This window comes from Thermobia domestica, chromosome 4 (genome assembly GCF_964235325.1).
Source record: "Thermobia domestica chromosome 4, izTheDome1.hap1.1, whole genome shotgun sequence".
Classification (NCBI taxonomy): Eukaryota; Metazoa; Arthropoda; class Insecta; order Zygentoma; family Lepismatidae; genus Thermobia; species Thermobia domestica.
In genome coordinates, this window is record NC_137457.1 from 305,325,106 (window position 1) to 305,344,493 (window position 19,388).

The window sequence follows — 19,388 nt, forward strand, 5'->3', positions numbered from 1 at the left end:
CAGTCTGACAGGCAGATTTGAAACTAGGCGAATGAAAATAAGCTACGTTCTTTGAAATCACTTTTGTGTAATTGACAAGACGTCATTGCGTTTGGTGCCAAGACGACGGTTTATTCTTAAAGAATATCCTGGCTACTCAGACCTCAGAGAGCATTTAGGGCTGCCTAGTGTTACGGTTTTTGGATAATCATGCATGTATTGACTTGTTTTTATTATTATTTTGTAATGCTGAGCTTTATATTTCGTCTGTCTCGTAGCTGCCATTAATTTCAATATTTATTATTGTTTGTTTTTTTTTTTTCTCCTGTGCTGTTAATACTGTTTTCTTTATTATTGTTTTGTCAGAATCTTCTATTTTTGTCGCTTGTGACTTTTTACTCAGCTTATTATATCTTTGAAGTTAATATTCCTTGCATAACCAGTGTTTTGGCCGCTGACGTTATCGTGACGGGGATAAATAGTCTCGTCATAGGTGTTCCCATAAACTCCTACCTAACCTTTTATCAGCCTAACATTGTCCTTGAAATTGTCATTTTGTAAGGTGCAAGCTGGAGCAAAATAAGTTGATGGAAATTATTTCGAAAATTTCGATTTGAACAGTGCACAACAGTAAAATATCGCACAGTACGTATATTTTATATGCCCTTCTTAGAAGATTTGAACTACATTGTAGAGCTGTGATACATCCGGATTTAGATATCGAAAATTTTATCCAAATATCTAAAAATGTAGTAATATCAGATTTTTTTTTTTTTTTTTTCTCTCGTGGGGTCAAAGAGGGCTATGATGCTAATGAATAAAATGGTGGAATAAAGAAAGAGGGAAATAACGGGTGAACTTTAAGAAAATTCACGCCAGCATTGCCAGAACGAACTTAAAAAGAATTCATTTTTCTTATTAACTTCTACAGGCTTTATCCAAATTGTTCTATGTACTTTATTATTATTATTATACTCATTCAACAGTTCTTGTAATATATCTATCTATCTATAATTTCCTGGAGTACCAATTTTTTCCCACATGTTATGTTTGAGTTCTGTTAAAACGTTCTACAATATATTGTTTTATGAAGACACATGACCAAAATTAAAAAATTTGCAAAATATTATCTCTCTCAGACTTACGGTTTTCTGTGATTATAGCTCCTTAAATCTCCCGAAATCCGAACTCTTTTGGCCAATATCTCGGGAACAGGAAGAGTGACGCAAAAAAGTCCATCACTCCTTTTAGATAGTTTTTGATGCCCTATCAAATGGAAGGTTCAAAATTGAAAAATTCGGAAATAACAGACACACACAGACATAGAGAATTCAATAACGAACTTCTTAAGTTCGTTGGACATCGCAATATCGATCAGTAATTAACTGAATTTGTACGTATCAAAAGTAGTTAGAATATTCTTGTACTGTGTTCATTTCAGCAAAAGATAATTGCCACTCTCAGGAAAAGGGCCCTTTATTTTCTTTCTTAAAAGGGTCCTTTTGAGGATGGCAATAATCTTTTGCCGAAACATGCACGGCATAAGTATGTCCTGAATGTTTTTGTTTATTCACAAATATTGATCAGTAATATCTTAGAATTTATTTCGATTTTTGACAATATAGCACATAACCTGGATTATCAGGGTGTCTGTTGGTCACGAAAGTCATGAAAAAGTCACGAAATCAGAAAACGGTCATGAAATCAAGAAAAAGTCACGAAATTTAGCTTTTGGGTCACGGTTTTATTATTATTATTATTTATTTATTTATCTGTACAAATATAAGTGCAGACCGGAAAATTTTGTTCCATAAAACGTTAAAATTTACCACCAAAAATGTCTATGGTCGGCTTTAGACTCTACCAAGTTGCAACCAGAGTATGCTTGTATTGCATGTATGAAAATTCGGCTTACTTCGCACCCAAATTCGTACTTGAGAATGTTACGAAATTTTATGGTTTGGTAAAGAAAAGGTCACGGGAAAGTCACGTTAATGAAATTTTAATAGACACCCTGATTATTTGCACTAATCATTATTATTCAGTGACGCCTAGATATTGTAGAGTTTGCGGTGTGTAACTTCCTCTCTACTTGTTCGTCTGTATTTGACTAAGTATCTTCCTCAAAAGTTTTCTTTCATAAACAAGACTCTTACATGCGGAACTAGTTGAGAATGCTCCAAGAGCATTCCCAGAACAAACTTAAAAATAATTAATTTTTCTTGTTAACTTTTACAGGCTTTATACTAATTGTTCTATGTACTTTATTATCATACCCATTAAACAATTCTTGTAATATATCTATCCATTTATAATTTCCTTGAGTACTATCTTTTTCCACATGTTTTGTTTAAGAGTTATGTTAAAACGTTGTACGATATGTTGTTTTAAAAAACAATAAACATTACGAATGGATTTAGCAGATATGCAAAATACTGCAAAGTATAATAATAATTACAAATATATATTATGTTGTAGTGATATTTTTTCACGATATTCATATTGTGTTCCGTTAGAAACAAAGAAAGGTCCTAAAATTGTAAAAGGAATAACATTTTTTTTTTTAATTGAATTGCCCGTGTTTAACACACAAACAGATTTAGGTGGTGAATTTTATAATCAACACGTAAAAGGGCTGTTAAAAGAATATAATAATTATTCATTATAGTGCTCAGAATGGAGGGCTCAAAATTGAAAACTTCGCAAAATATAATCTCTCTGTGACTTACGGTTCCGAGATATGGCTCCTTAAATCTCCCAAAATCGAAACTTTTTTTAAATATCTCGGGAACGAGTGATGCGAAAAATTCCTTTACTTTCTCAGATAGGTTTTAATGCTCTATCGACGAACTTTTTAAGTTCGTTGAAAATACTTGTCTAAATATTTTAAATTTTAAAAGTAATCTGAGGTTTGTAATGTCATTTGCACGAATTCTCAACTTGTAATAATCTAAATGGACCCGCCACGCTATCAAAACTGCATTCATATTTATCAATTCAGTGGAGCAGTCGTTATCTTCTGCCAATTTCTAGTCCCGAAAAACTCGTATATTTTCACTCATATTTCCTACGTTAAGGAAAAAAGAATGTCAGATATGACGACTAATACTGCTTCTGTTTCTGTCTTTTTCAGGATGGGATCGTATACAGACAATAGATTCGCTACTACGGAAAGGAGGTTACAAGGGATCTGTGACCCCAGATGTGCGTCGAAATATAAAATTGACGCGGTATCAAAGTGAAAAAATAACAGTGAGTTACCAAGATTATCTTAATCATTGGCGGAACCGGCGGTGCTAGCAAATATGGAACTTAGGTGGTGCAATTGTTTGGACTGCGGCGCAAGCTCTGAGTACAGTGGATTGTGCATGGGGCTATCAGGAATCCTTTCCCGAACGTTCTGTCGAAGAGCGGCGGAAGTGACAGATGTGTAATATGGCTGGCACCGCCTAATTGACATAATACTTCCCAAGTTTTCAATTTTTAATTACAACTACTACTAGGATGTGATTCAAGATAACAGCAGAGGAAAAAAAAAAAATAATAAATGAGGTTTTAGGAAAATAGTAATTAAAAAAAGAAAATGAAAAATCATCGCCAGAATAGGCCCCCAAAAAGGCCTTCATTCCAAGAAGCAGGTTTTTATCACCATGCAAATAGCTTAGTGATATGTGATTTTTTTTTAACAACAAGAAAAAAAAACTATGTTCATAATCATGCTGAAAAAGCGGCCTTAACAACAGTTAAATCTGTTTCAAGAACTGCTTATATTTTTTTCAATCTATATATGTATGTTATACATATATATATATATATATATATAATATTAAGAAAAACAAGATTAATCAATTGGGAGCGGCTAACTTAATTAAAAAAGGGAAGTTTAAGGTCATCGAGATGTACTTGGCGTTATTGATATACACTGTCACTGCCATCCATAACTTAAAAAAAAGTTTTTTTTAAAAAATAAGGTAGTTTTTAATGTAAAAAAAAAAAAAGCTCACTGGGAAAGTTTTTAAGAGTTAAAAAAAAGGTGTGTACTGACTTGGATTTGATGTACATATATATAATATGTGTATAGTCGATCTCTTGAGAGAAAAGGGTACACAAAAAAAAAAAAAAAAAAAAAAGTAGACTTGGTCCTGCTATGTTGTTAAGACTTTGTATAATTGTGTGTGGCTTTTTTTTTTAATAATGAGGAAAAAAATGTGTGTCTATTTAAGATGATAATAATAATGGGAGCGATCAGGCGTTGAATTGCCGAGTGAAATAAGAAAAAAAAAATTATCTTAAGGCGTTAAGCTGAAGAATAATTGATAATCGTGAATAATTTCTACGTACGCAGAGTTTACGAAGCAGTCCACTTTTATTGAGATGAAAAGAAAAGAGAGAGATTTCCCAGTCCCGAGCCAATTTATTAAGTAAAATTCAATTGTCTTTCAGTCACACATGACCTGCTCAGGTATTGGGGCTGTTCCACCGTTCTGTAACTGACTAATAACAACAAACAAACAAACGAACATTATATATTATATAGATATTGTGACTGAAAAAAAAATATGTAAAAAAAAAAAATCGGAAAACATTCTTTCCTCCTTTCCGACTATTTTTTTCTAATCCAATTTATAATAATTGCACGCGAGGCAACTTGTAGACATTTTGCGTCCCCCTCTTTACCTTGTCTTTAATATATATATATATATCACACATCCATTCATATACATATTCATATAGTTAACATACAAGCGTGTGTAGTGGTTAAAAAAAAAAGTCTATCTCTCATTTTTTCCTGTATGTTTTTTTAAACATGAAAAAGAGAAAAAAAAGAAACTATTGACACAAATGCCTTACGTAGAGTAGTAGTTGATATTGTATGCTGATGATATGTTATACTTGTGTGAGAAAATGTGACCAAAAGAATGTTAATGATCACTAATACTGACCTATGACGCCATTATACAAAATGCATACATACATACATAATATAGATAGACAACAATAGCTGTAGACATTTTTTTCTCTATTTTTTTTTAAATTTAGAATTTGTCTTCCAAAGTGAGTAACAGAATGTTTAAAAAAAATTAGAAAACACCAATTACTTCTTTTGTTTTTCAAGTCAGCTCATTAGAATACCAACCGCATTTTGAATAAGCATCATTCATAATATTTGGAAGAAAACACAATAGATTTAATGAGTGTCAGTATATGTGTGTGTGTGTGTGTGTGTGTGTGTATGAAGGATGGATATAAATCCTTGTGAAGACATGAACCAAAGAAATGGTTCTTTGGAAATTACAAGGAGCAGAAATCTTTCAGAAATTACAAGGAGCAGAAAATATGAAGAATCAGTTTTTATAGCGTCCTAGGTGTAAAATGTACGAGGGATGATTAAAATAAAAAGTTAACAAAGCCTATTATGGCTTATGTGTGCACACCTGATGATAGAGGACACTCAACTATAGTCTTCGATGTAACCACAGTTTTTGTTCAACCTCTTATCACGAGGGCAGATAAATTTTCTATACCATTTGCATAGAAATTCGCGTCAAGTTCCCGTAGCCACCGTGAGGCAGCGGTCGTGATATAATCGCATGCCAGATGATGGTGGGCAGCCATTTTTTTGCTTTGGAATCAGAACTGTAGAAGGGGTTCTCTAGTCATTCCAAGCGTAACGTCAGTGGGTGAAGTTATTGAGTTTACCGCTGTGTTCAGGGTTGTCTTTCTTTGAAGGCATGACACAACTTTTCTGCGTGTTGCTTTGAAATTTAAGCTCTTCCTCACACATCTCTACAATCTGCCTGTGAATGTCAGCAGATGTAGTGTTTTGGTCCACAAGAACCACACCACTAACCTCATTTCTACTCTTGAGTAATTTTCGACACGAATCATCATTTTAAGAGGCCTCATTACTGCGAAATTAAAATATCGCTAATTTTGCAGTAATTATGTGATATCTTGAAATAGATAAAAGATAATCGAAAAGTGGAACAAGATCTCCCTAGACAATATTATTTTGCGTGAGATACCGTTATTACGACTCATTTATCTGCTTTCGATTTCCAGCCATTGAGAAAATAGGCATTTATTTTCGCGTTTCTAAATAACTGCAAACGGAAAGCTACTAGGTGACTCGTGATAACGGTACCTCATGCAAAATAACATCGTCTAGAAGGGTCTTGATCCACTTTTCGATTATCTTTTATCTATTTGAAGATATCACAGAATTACTGTAAAATTAGCGGTATTTTAATTTCGCAATAATAGGGACTCCTAATGTCCGCTTTTCGGATATATATGATCAGAATCCAAAGTCCTCAAACCTGTACCAAGACAGACATGTTATTAATCTACAAATAATTTTTCATTAAGTTACAGTGAGTGAATAACATAAAAGTTTTATGTTTTGTAACTTTTTTTTTCGATCATCCCTCGTATTAAGAAGTTAAAATATTAAACACAAATTGATATTCGCGAAAAGTGAATTGTTTCTGCGAAAATTTTTCTAGCTAGGTAAGGGAAGAAAAATTAAACACACAAAACATTAATCACATCTCTGGTAGCGCAGTTGTTTATTGAATCGAGTTTCTGCTAGGCAGGCTCAGATTTTCCCCTCTTTTCGGAAAAAAAAATAGGCATGCTTCAGAAACTTGTATCTGCCTACAAATTTCAGAAAGTAAGACACGGGGTCGGAAGAATAACCAGTCCACTGTGGAGGACCGTAATGAAACTGAGTATAAAACAACAACAACCAAAGAAAAATAAACTATCATTCTATTCTTCTCTCAACACTGTCAAGTCGCCTACCGCTGATTGAGAAGGTTTCTTACACCATCTTTGTCAATTAATTTGTTCATTCTGGCGCAAGTCCCATTTTACTTTTTAGTGCATTTTTTTCTTCACTAATGAGACAATTTCTTCTCAAAAAATATTCTCCCTAAGCAACTTTTTTTCTTTTCATCTTCATTTTAACACTTCGATATTGTTTTTTCGTTCCAGCAGTTTTGTCGGGTTTTTATCGCAGTGCTTCCAGTATTGTTCAAGTACAACATTCTAGTTTATGAATTTATTTGCTTCGATTGTTCCGCTTAAGTTAACAGGTAAAAAGACGTTAAGAAAAAATAATAAAGAAACTAGGTGTACCTGTTTGATAACAATAAGAAATGATATAAAATACGGGACGGGACTGTATACTTACTTTTGGGCCACCCTGTATATAATACGATCATAATATTACTAACTTTGGTAACATGAGGGAAGTGGTGTTGTTGAATATCCTTTTTAGTAATGATAAAGTTCATCTTTTCTCTAGAAATAATGGGAAAATAGACGAGTTATTACCACATCGAGTTACGTAAACACTTCTTGCAGTTTACGTTTTAGTAGATTTCGCACATGAGAAATATATTTCATTAAAAATAGTATGCGATTGTAACTTTTGGCTCAGCTTGTGTGTAGCGAGGTAGAATTATAAATAAATTTCTGATTTCTCAGATTATCGGCAATTTATAATTGGAAGCATGCAGTTTTTTGGTCTACAGCGATAAGGATTTTTTTTTTTCTGTAATTCTTATTATTGGAATACGAACAAGGATTCTATATTCATCTTTATACATACACACACACACGAGTGTAATGCAATTCTCTGTTTGGTAAAATATATCCAGAAAATACGAGGGTAAGTCAAATATTATCCGTAATGTAGATATAACTTTTTTTTACATTGTTCACACTGACTTCTGTCCCCATTTATTTTATTTTTATGCTGTTGTTGTCATGCTATGAAAGTTTGATCATAATTCCTCCGTTTGTCTTCCTTTTGTTGCAGATAGATCATGGCTGCTCCATTAGAAGTTTACACCGAAGAGAACAACAAACAGTGATCCGGTTTTTGTGGTCGGAAGGTGTATCAGAGGCCGCAATGCATCAAACACTTTTGGCACAATACGGGAATAGTGTGTTGCCGCAAAGGAATGTCTATGAATGTATTGAAACATTGAAACCATCCGTCCTCGTGCGTAACACTGGTGCGACCGTTTTTTTAATTTTTTCAATCCATTTGTAGATACTCTATTGCGACAAGACACAGTTCCGGTATTGTGCCGCAAGTCTTTCATGGATTGCGGCCCCCTGATACACCTTTCGACCACAAAAACCGGATCATTGCTCGTTGTTCCTCTTTGATGCAAACTTCTAATGCAGTAGTCATGATCTATCTGCAACAAAGGAAAGAGAAATGAAGGAATTAGAATTAAACTTTCATTGAAGGACCACAACAGTATAACAATGAAATGGAGGAGGACAGAGGGCACAGTATTAACATTGTAACAAGAGTTACAGCTGCATTGCAGATAATTTTTTGACTTAACCTTCGTATATCCCAGTGACGATAAAATAAAGCAAAAATTATTTTTAAAAAATAAGGCATTCATATATCACTTAAAAAGCAATTATGTCAAAATGTGTGATTGAATGAATGTTGCTTTCATATCAAAGTAATTTAAAAAAATAACGGTGTTACTGTTTATATAACATATATATCTATATCAGCTTAGGAAATTTTATACTGAATTCATAGTTGTATATCGATATAACTGTAACAAGTTATAGATATATATTCACACCATACATATATACAAATTCCACATTGAGACGCTAAAATAATAAAAATAAAAAAAAAAATATTAAATTTTGTGCTATGCACAAATTTATAACAATAATATTTCATATAGTTTCAATGCTATAAGCAGTTTAATGTGCAGCATATACTAATAAAAAAAGGATTTAAAATGTAGGTTTTTTTCCCAAATGTCCTTATTAGTAACACAAGAGACTGACATTTTAACATGGTCGCTAAGAATTGCACAAGGACAGACATATATACATATATTATATGTATGTTAGTGTTAGATGTGCGGTCGTGTGTGTGTGTGTGTGATGGGCTTTTTTCATTATAATGAAAAGAGTATTGTAATGAATTAAGAATGATGAAATAACGAAATGTTTACACTTAATTTTTTCATAATACAGTAGCACCTTGGGTATATTATGTATCTATATACATGTTTTTTGTTTTTTTTATTACTATTATTATGATCTTTTTATTAAGTATATATATATATATCTTGTAATGATTAAAAATTATTGCAATTTCCGTAGAGATAAGTAAGTGTGTAGTTGTGAATTTAGAATGTTAATGTTAGTTTTCTTTTTGTTTCCTTTTTAATTGACAACTGTTTGCAAACAGTGTGTTCCTTTGAGACGTTTCAGCACTTTCGTTTTTCTTCTTTTGTGATGTATTATTGTAACATGTACTGTATTTTGACTTAATTTTTTTTTCTTTTTCTTTTTAAGTAACCAAACTGTGTGAATTTTTGTGTTTATACGATGAAACCTTTCTGGTGGTTTATTGACGAGTTTGATCTCCACGTGTATTTTTTCTTCTCTCTGAGTACACCTTACTATGTAGGTGATGACGATTATAGTAAATAGCTTAAATATATATTTATATAGTCGAAAGTATGTTTTGAGTGCAGTTTTCTTGTATTTTGATTGGATTATTGTAGTTGGATGTGAAATTAGGAATGCTTGATTTTTCAGAAACTTATTTTTTTCCTCCTGGGACGAACAGTGTTCAGTGAACGAAATTCGCAAGTTTTCTTGCTTAATGCTACTGAAGTGCGTTTAAATTAATATTTTTTCCGTATTTTTTTTTATTTTTCTTCCCGTGAATACTTAAAATATTTGCTAAATCCAAACATGAGTCAATGAGAAACAGGTCCACTGACTTGGCAATGTTGAGTCTTCAAGATGGCGACAACTTACTAAAACCTACTTGTGGCGTCTTCTGGCGACATTTTTCGGAACTTTTCGTATTGTTTCTGTAAAGGGTGTCGTGTGCTTTACCGGCCGTGGTAACGATACCTATTCTAAGTCGAAGAATTTTAAACAAATAAAAACAGTTTGCTCACAATCGCGTAAATACGGTATCCGGAATTCTAGCTGGAATATAGTTTGTTCATACTTTGAAGTGTTTAATTTTCAACTGCTTTTTTAAACTAAGGGACGAGGGCAGAGCTAAATATACTATCATTGGTTTAAATTGGGCCACAATTTTCATTTTTGCTATACGACAGGTAAATGAATAGTTCAAAACTTTACTTCGAGAACGTGATGTCCTTTTAATAAATTTCTCGTTTTTGGGCACTCGTATATTAAAACCAGATGTGTGGATAACGCCTTTAGTCCAATCATTTTTCTGCTACCATTGGCAGTATATAACAAGAGAAGTCAAAAATTTGACCTCAGGATAACAGTTAAGAGGTTCAAATAAATGACTGTTCGTTGCGGAGAATTTCTTAAATAGATAAGCTTACTTGTTATATTATTAAGTAAATTGCCTTAAAACACACACAACGTACGCTGATTTGATTCACCGGTGAAAAGATGTATAACTACCCATTTCAGAGTTTTATACTACAGACAAATTTTGTTTTTCCATATATAGAAGAGTACTCTTTTACTCATTTTAGAGGATGGAAAAGTTAATTTTATATACATTAGATGCTAGCTCCTTGGTATGACATGGTCCTTGCATGACTTTTTTTTTTTTTTTTCGTTATTTAGACAAAGATGCAGACATAGTAGGCTAGTCTTAATATTTTTTTATTTGCAATAATAGATTTTTTTAGCGTATTGTTAGTACCACATACGTGGTACAGTCGAAAGTAATTCAAACATTTGTGAAATATTGATTACACAAGAATTGCAAGATTTTACAAATTTTGATAGCGACCGTGCCACTCATAAGGGTGCTCACCTGGTCTGATTGAATCTAGGAGGGTGTGAGGATCTCTGGTTCGACCGCAGTCCATGTGTGCTTGTGGTGGATAATATAGTTTCCGTGGGTTTCTCGAGATTCTCACCTTTCCTCCCACGTTCGCATTCCATCAGTTCCCCATCATTATGACTCACTTCCATTAAGATCTGTCTCTCAGCCTACAGAGCACATACGTGGGACGTGAAACAAATATTTTTATTGTGACACCAAAACGTTCCTACAGGCTATTTTTGGTAATCTTATTTAAGTGTGCATTGAGCATGTATTTACGTCTTCTACCGAGGTGAACTTGTCTCCTGTGATCACGTATTTGAAACAGGAAGTAATCATCTGGATCAAGATCCTTTGAGTACAAAGGCTGTAGAATGCTGATATGGTCCGAGTTCTTCCACAATTTTATTCTCAAATAGTTCGAGAAAACGATTGTGAAACGCAGTACACGCCAAATTCTTCCTGTTTGCTGCAAAATGTTTGTGGATAAAATCAGTTATGCATTTGATCAACTTACATATCCGCACAGGTCATCTTGGCACAAAAGTAAATACTTGCCAATATCAGTAAATTTTAGGTACTCACCTTTGCTGCTCTACATTTTTATTAATCGTTCAGAATATGTCCAAAGAATGGTATTTACAATTGTTTATATTTGAAAACAAAAACATCTCGTAGTTTCTACAGAATACATATCCTACGTCTTTTCTGTAGTGGTCAGTAGCGGCGGTGAAGGTGTCAGTGATGGTATTCCAACTTATGTCCAGAATGCCTATGCCCATATTTTGATTTTGGTATGCTCTGCCTATCTGCCGCTACCAACCATTGAAGAAAAGATTACTATTCTGTGGAGCAGCGAGGTAATTTTTAAGTTTTCGAATACAAAGAATTGTCTTTATCTTAATCTTCAGAATGCTAAAAGTGTTCAGCGAAAATCCCACATATAATATTATAATCTGAACAATTAATAAAAATATAAGATCGAAAAGTCTACTGATAAAATAGCCCTTCAAGCAATACACGTTACATTAAATACTTAAAAGTATAGTCACCAAAACTGGTATGCATTACTGTTTTGATGAAGGTACAGATTATGTCACTGCGCAAGTTCTTAATGTGAAACCGAAAAATGAAAATGAAATCTTTGTTTTACGTCCCACATTTATGCCGCCGAGGCGAAAGGAGACGGTGATGATGAGAAATGAATAAAATGACGGAATAATAAGAGGGAGAACCCCGAGAAATCCCACGGACAAGTGTTTGTCCACTACAAAGCTCACTTGGCGCGAGCTGAAATCGAACCAAGGATCCCATGCCCCAGAGGTAAACGCTCTACCACTGAGCCACCGTGGCCCCGCTAATGTGAAGCCGAGATATACAAGCTCGCAAGTCTGGCTCGGCTGAGTATAAGCGAGCAAGAACCCGACTCCCAGTGAACGCGAGCTTAATGAAATTTAATGACCTCGTGTGAACGCGAGCCTCAATGAGGATAGTTAAGTCTGACTTCAAAATAAATAACCATCTCCAGTTTTAAACTTAGTAGTTTGAAATCTTGCACGTTCCTTGTGTGTGTGTGTAATAAATACTATTCACAAGTGTCTGATTTAGTTTTGACTACACCTTGTATATGTATAGTCACATAATTCCTGTGAGATGATAAACTATTCTACCTCATGTGTTTCGTATATCATAAATTGTTTTTTTTAAAGGGCATTTAACCACCAGGAAGGTTTTTGAAAATATTTTTTAAAAAACAATGGCATGGGTTAATTTTAATATCGTGTAAAAGTATCCGTTAAATACAAAAGATAAATCAATGAATAGCATTGTGTTCCTTTTTCTGTTGCTACTTTTTGTAGACTAATTGTATTGATCATCTTGGGAATTTAAAGTGCACGTAAGTTGATGATTGTTTTCAACGCAATGCCAGAAGGGTTTCTTACTAGCTGGTTTGACCCATTACCATTTTCTGAATTTTAGCAAGTAACTAAGAGCATGTTGAAACTTGTCGCTTTCTGCGACAAAGTGTGTATTTGGCAATTTGAAGAAAAATCATGCATAATTTTTGTTTTCACAGACTAGAGCCTTTCTAGTTTCAAGTGTTCCCTCGGAAAATATGTGAAACACTTCGGCCCCACCCCCACCATCCTCTGACGGAGGAACCCCTTTCTTTGCTTAGGGAAAAGAAGTGAATGATCTCAGCTGTGTTGCCAATTTGTCATTCAGTCGTTTCGTCTTGGCGAGTGAAGATCGTAGGCTACTTAGAATGGCTAACAAGACAGTGCAGAGCGAAGTCCGTGAAGTAATTCCTTGTGGCAACGCTTCCGCATTTAACAACTGAATTATCTCTGTCGCAGCAACTTGTCCCTCTTCTTTCGAGGGAGGTATGGGAAAGCACATATCGACAGCAGCGCTAGCAAGGGCACACTTGAAATAGAAATGCTCTAGCGTTCGATCAGTGTAATATATGAGTACATAACTGAAAACATTCAGGGATTCAAATGATGACTTGAAGTAAATAAGAATATAAGTACCATTGTCAACTTTCCAGAAAAAAATATTTTGGTTTCATTTAAAGCAATACAAGTGTTCACTTTCCGCTATGTATGGAAATAAGTGTGTCCCTCTATATGTAGCACAAAGGATCTTACTTGTATTTGTAATTTGATTCTTACTTATTGGCCCATATACATGCATTTTTTTTTTAAAGAAACCTCGGGATGGTTCAGTAGTAAAACGCTTACCGCTGGTACGTAAGGTACCTGGTTCGATTTAAACTCAAGTGGGCTTTGTGGTGCACAAACACCGTATGCGTGAATTTTCTCAAGACTCGCCCGTTTCTTCTTTCTTCATACCACAATTTCATAATTATCATCTTCTCCTTTAGCCTCAGGACATAATCGTGGGGTATTAAACTTAAAGAAATGAAATCTTAAGTCATGTTATGAGACACTTTCACAAAATAACACTTACATTCATATCTACGAGTAATGTACGGTCGTCAATAAAGTTATATACCTGCTCCGTATTTATTAACTGATCAATTGCCTCAAACAAACGATACAACCTGGAAACAGTTTTGGTTGACACAAATGTATATATTACTGAAAATTGCATTCAGAATTATTTCTTCTTATTGATAGAAGGACAAGTAAGGGGAAGATATGCATTTCACTAGCGACTATTGATCATACCTGTGTAATAGTCTGAAATGTTCTTCAGTTCTCTCTAGACGTGAAGGAACTCTAAAATGCTCTCAGTGAAGAGTAACGTTGGACACTGGTTTCAGTACTCGTAAAAGAAATTTCGCGAACATCCAATGCTGCGGAATATGTCGAAACTTCATGGACTCATATGTACCGAATATGGAGAATCTTCCAATACTACTCACATAGTTTAACGGAAGCGTGCATTATCATACAGTATTGACTCCTTTTATTTCAACTGATATTCATCACGTCAAGATATATATGTACAAATATCGTATTTGCCAAGTTTTCATGCATGGTTCTTCGTAGTTGGTGGTCTCTAATTATATTTTCTGATAACGTGGTTAAATTGGGGCGATTGTTTGTTCTTATCAGCTCTGTGATTGTTCTCTTAATGATTCGGAGTTTTATTCCCGGTAGAAGTTAGTGATGGCCATTAGACTATAGAAACTACTCACAAGGATGCTTTATGTAGTCATAAAGAGTGTTACTGTGCAATTTATTGTAATTTTTTGTATTTTTTTTCCGCTGATGATCCTTCTGTTAACCTAAAGTGGAGTAAATTTATCGTGTATTTCAAAATGTAAGGGTTTCCCCATGTTCAGTAACTGAGAAACTCGTAAAGTTTTCTAGTAATATCGTTCGGATTGCAGTTGAACTACAGATTGCGTGTCAGATAGTCTCGGTGTTGAAGAAAGAACTTAAGAAGTTATACGCTTTTCGTGAAGAATTTACATTTTAACAATACATACATGTATATACACATGATGTGTATATATATATATAATATGGGAACGAAAGAAAGGGAAGAGCGTATAAGGATTTTGAAGATGCTAATTTTATGCCACACACCGTGATGGCTGTCGTCCTTTATATATCGAATTAGTACACTTAGGAACGAGTTATGTAAAAGTTTCTAATTATGGTAATTCCTTAGATAGAAAAAAAAAAAATAGAAATAATAGTACACTTTGTGTAATCACAGTGAATTTCCACCGTGATGCTGATAATGCGCGGAATTAATTATAAATGACCAGCAGTATGATATTCATTGGCATTGCGTGATTGAAAACGAAAATCCCATAAAGAATTACTTGTAAGAGAAGTGTTTTTCTTTTATGAGAATTTCTGTGTTCTGTACTAAAAGAAATAGTGGCAATTGTAAAAAAAATTATATGTATAATATTGGATACAGTCATGGAGTTAATATAATAAAAGAATGGTAGTGTATCTAAACGAACAATTTGAGAGACGGCAAAGGTTGTAACGACCCTCGCTTTCTTACCGTAATTCCCTCGTGGGTAAAAACGGTTAGTATATCCACCTTTTGTTTCGGAGGGATCGATCCACGTTTCATAGGGACCGATGTTGGAAAGCGGCATTAAACCAGACAATTTAAGGAAGGCATATAAAAGGTTAATTCAGTAAAAAAAAAAATCCGCTGCAGATAACGCCAACTACAGCCACCAAAATCTTGGCTTCTAGTATTTTGACTGAAACCCGTCTTCCGATAAGTGTTACATATTCACTACTTTTATATATATTAACTCCATGATTTAAGTGTGTTCAGTGGTAACGTGATTGTGAGCACTCCGTATAGCGAGACGAATGTAATGAAAGAGCTTGGTTACATAATTCTGTTGTCTAATGTAAAACTTTACACCAACAACAAAAGAAAATCGCTTATGCCATTGTTGGATCAAAATAAGAACAATCCTCCCAGCGTGCAACAACCACCGCCTAAGTAGAGTTAGTTGTAAAATTTTATCATGATAATAATAATTCTCCATAATTTCTTGGGGTAAAAATATATGTATATGTACACACACATACACAAATATATACATATATTTATATATATATAGATAAGCATAATATGTTAAGAAACACAAAAATATGTCAGATGTCGGGCTCTGATAGGATACACACATTCAATACCTCATGTCTACTAGTTGCCATCTTTGTTCTAAAAAGAAAAAAAAATTAAAATCAAATGAAGAATATTTTTTTGGAGAAACTGAATGTGAACTGTCTTATTAACAGAGTTCAGAAATTACTTATGAGGGTGTGGTAGCTTTTGATTTTTATTATTTGATGGAAGCAATTACCCACCTTCTTCTTTGTCATCCCGTGTTCCTCAACAACAAAATGTCAGAGGAGAGAAAAAAAACACAGAAAAACTTCCCCTCTGATCTATGGATATTACTCCACTGTCACCTAAGGTAATTTCTGGAACAGCCCATCATTTTTTTAAAAGAATTTAAAAAAACGGCAGCACTTTTATATATACAAAAAAAGTAGATCACCAGACGTTTAATATAAATATATACATATATAAATATATATAACTATTGTGCCTAGTTGTGATTTGAAGTAGTAAAGGGGCCATCCCAAAAAAATGTGTAAAAAAAACAAAAAAATGAAAAAAAAACATTATTGATCGATTGATGTGTAAAGATTCTTCATCACCGCTCCTTTCATGAGGTAGTAATGGGGTTTTCATGAATAATAATTATTGGTCTTTTTTTTTAAAACCACATACACATATATACACACTAATGTGTGATATTTTGTAAACGCAGTTAATAATTAAAAAAATGAAGTATATGGCTCCTGCTATGTTTCGAAAGCTGGTATTCTGTAGTGTTTAGGAAGGATTTTTTTCGATTTATGTGAATGTATTGGACTGTATTTGTTGTGATTTTTATACTTGATGGAGAGATAGAGAAAAAATGCATAATTATACTTTAAGTGTGTGGTTTCTTTTCAGACTCACCTTTTCTTTCTCCGTCATTTTCCACGTGGGGTAAAGACATACCGAAGATGCCTCGCGGTCGCTGCTTCGATGATGGCACAACCTCATAGATTTAAATGGGTAAGCGCATGCCGGAGATACACGCTACTTCGCGATCTAGAGGTTGACCGCGATGGTGAATTAGTGGTCGCGATAATAAACAACCGAGTTTGTTTTTACATCGATGTTTAGCAGAAGCATCACTGGCTCGTGTTCTCATTATTTCTCCCTAAAACGCTGAATGGAATAAAATCTTTCGTTTTTTCAGAATTTCGTCCGCAAAAGATTGTGCGTGTTTATGCTTCAGAGGTTTTGCTGCACTGTTAAATTTGACTATGAAATACATATTAATAGAAGTAGTGAGGAATATTCCAGCAGTAAGGGATGTGAGTCACATTTTAAATGGAGAATGGAAGAAAATAGCAACTCAAATATGAATGTCAGATGAGCTGTTCTATTTATTTGAAAATTATACTGTAGATTTTATTATATAAGCTAATGACGGTTATGGAGAAGGTGGCTTTTGGGCTGAAGCCCCCAAATTACGTAATTTCTAAAGAAGAAAAAAATCATATCTGTTATCAAAAAAATCATAGCTACTGTTAATCATATCTATGCTTAAAATCTTCAAGTCCTCCTTCCCCCCAGTTCCGAGATTAATAAAAAATGAATTTCTTCTAAATTCGTTACTGATATAAGGTAAATAGCTGTAAAGACAGGCACGTATCCATAGGGAGGCCATGTCGAATAATGGAATTGCAGTGACGAAATTTCATTTGGTGAAGTTAATACCCCCTCCACCCTGAAACCTGAAGGCATACTTGTTTTTTATTTTACTGGGAAATAATTTTCTTTCCGAGTGCTGATAGACGACATTCGAAATTGAAAAAAAGGTAAAAGTCTTTGATTTATTGTTAGGGAAGGACAAGAGTTGAGACTCAAATATTTTTGCGAAACAAGAGACGAGACTTTGGCATTTCTCATATCTCGTCTCGTGTCCATCCCTATTTATAACTGTTTGGTCGTTTCAATTTCGAAATATGGTTTCAGAGTGATTTTTATATACTTGCGGAATAATTTCACACATATCACAGCAATGTTTCTCTTCAAACTGAGAGCTTACAGCGAGAACGCGACCTCTTCGCTACGTGCGCCCTTCATCCATCGCGACCTAAACATCGAGGTAGTGACCGCGACTTAAACCTCCACCTCGACCGTGAGGTATTTTCAGCATGTCTTTACCCTTACGTGGGATCGGTGTTTCTGATAATTCTTTGCCATAAAATCCTGTCTCGAAATTCATTTTCTCTTAGACCTTTCTCCCTGAAATAATCCTTAACATATCCGTCTATTTACTTCATGGTCTCTTTTCTTCCCACCCACTTCCATTGACATCACTCACCTGCCACGTACTCGTTTGTTCTCATTAGATGACCATACCACTGCAGTCTTCCTTGTTGGATCATCTTGGTTTTATAAGAAAGTATTATTCGTTTTGCTTAGTCTTAAAAAGTCACAATTTTCTTAATCCAATACATACAGTACCTAGAAATAGATGCTACTACAGGTATTCATTCAGTTATTTAAATAATAGCAAATCAATTGGAATTCGTAATACCTATTTATTGTAGTTGTTATTTTGGTATTCTCTGGGTTAATTGCAAAAGGTAGATACAACGATAGCATATAGTATTAACGATTCTGGGTTCGAGGAGCGTGCCGTCCAAAACATGAAATATTCTACCCTCAATTGACAACCTTAGCGCGACTTACAATATCGCATAGAGCAATTAATAGTGAATTCAGAAAGTCATTCGCTATAAAGATGATTACGAAAGAGAGCAATATTGAGCTCCCAATCTACTCTAGAATACACTGGGCCAACGTCATAATTAGATCTAGTTAACTTTTTCGTGAGTCATCTTGATTAATCAATCGTGCACACTGATAATATTAGACGTACGCTCATGTCCCACATTATTGTCGCATGTCTATAAATATGTTTTTGTAGGAATATAATTTGATAACGAATTCGCCCGATATTTCTTATAATGTTCGTATGTGTATAATCGGCAAAGACATGTATGTGGCAAATTTCATGTCAAAAGAACAGTAAATAAGAACAATAAAATGAAAATAAAACTTTCTTGTCCATTTAGAAACATTTTGTTTTACTCATTCTAATTTTCGTATTTATAATTCTTTTCCTACGAAATTTACCACAAATATACATTTTCCGATTATACACATATCAGTATTAAAAGTACCCTGCAAAATCATTATCAAATTATATTCTTACAAGAAGACAGTTATAAATATGCGACAATCATTTTATCTGTACATAAATACAACCATCCTAAACACTAATCGAGATGTAACAAGTAAAAGTGGCTTAGGCAGAAGCGCACTGGCCGTAAGTTTAATATAGCTTACAATTATTCGGAGCTATAAGTTACTGCCTTCGTGGCTTATGAACCACGAAAGACTACAGAGATGATCCAGCACACGAGTAGGACTGAATCGTACTGATTTGCCAACTCGACTGAGTCAAGTCGTTATTTGCTTCCTCAATTCTCTT

General features: G+C 34.1%; 1 protein-coding gene across 2 annotated transcripts in view; it reads left to right on the plus strand.

Moving 5' to 3' along the window:
• Positions 1-16,767, plus strand: part of LOC145684272 (nuclear protein AMMECR1) — a 66,028-nt gene extending 49,261 nt beyond the window's left edge. Inside the window, exon 5 of one of the 2 annotated variants that reach the window (XR_014131266.1) lies at positions 3,113-3,248. Coding sequence is in view for 1 of the 2 variants with exons in the window: in XM_081756416.1 (XP_081612542.1) it covers positions 3,113-3,279 (167 nt within the window). In the remaining variant the exon portion in view is untranslated. Of the gene's footprint in view, positions 1-3,112 lie in introns of both variants that reach the window. The other variant, XM_081756416.1, reaches the window with a different exon arrangement.
• Positions 16,768-19,388: the final 2,621 nt, after the last annotated feature.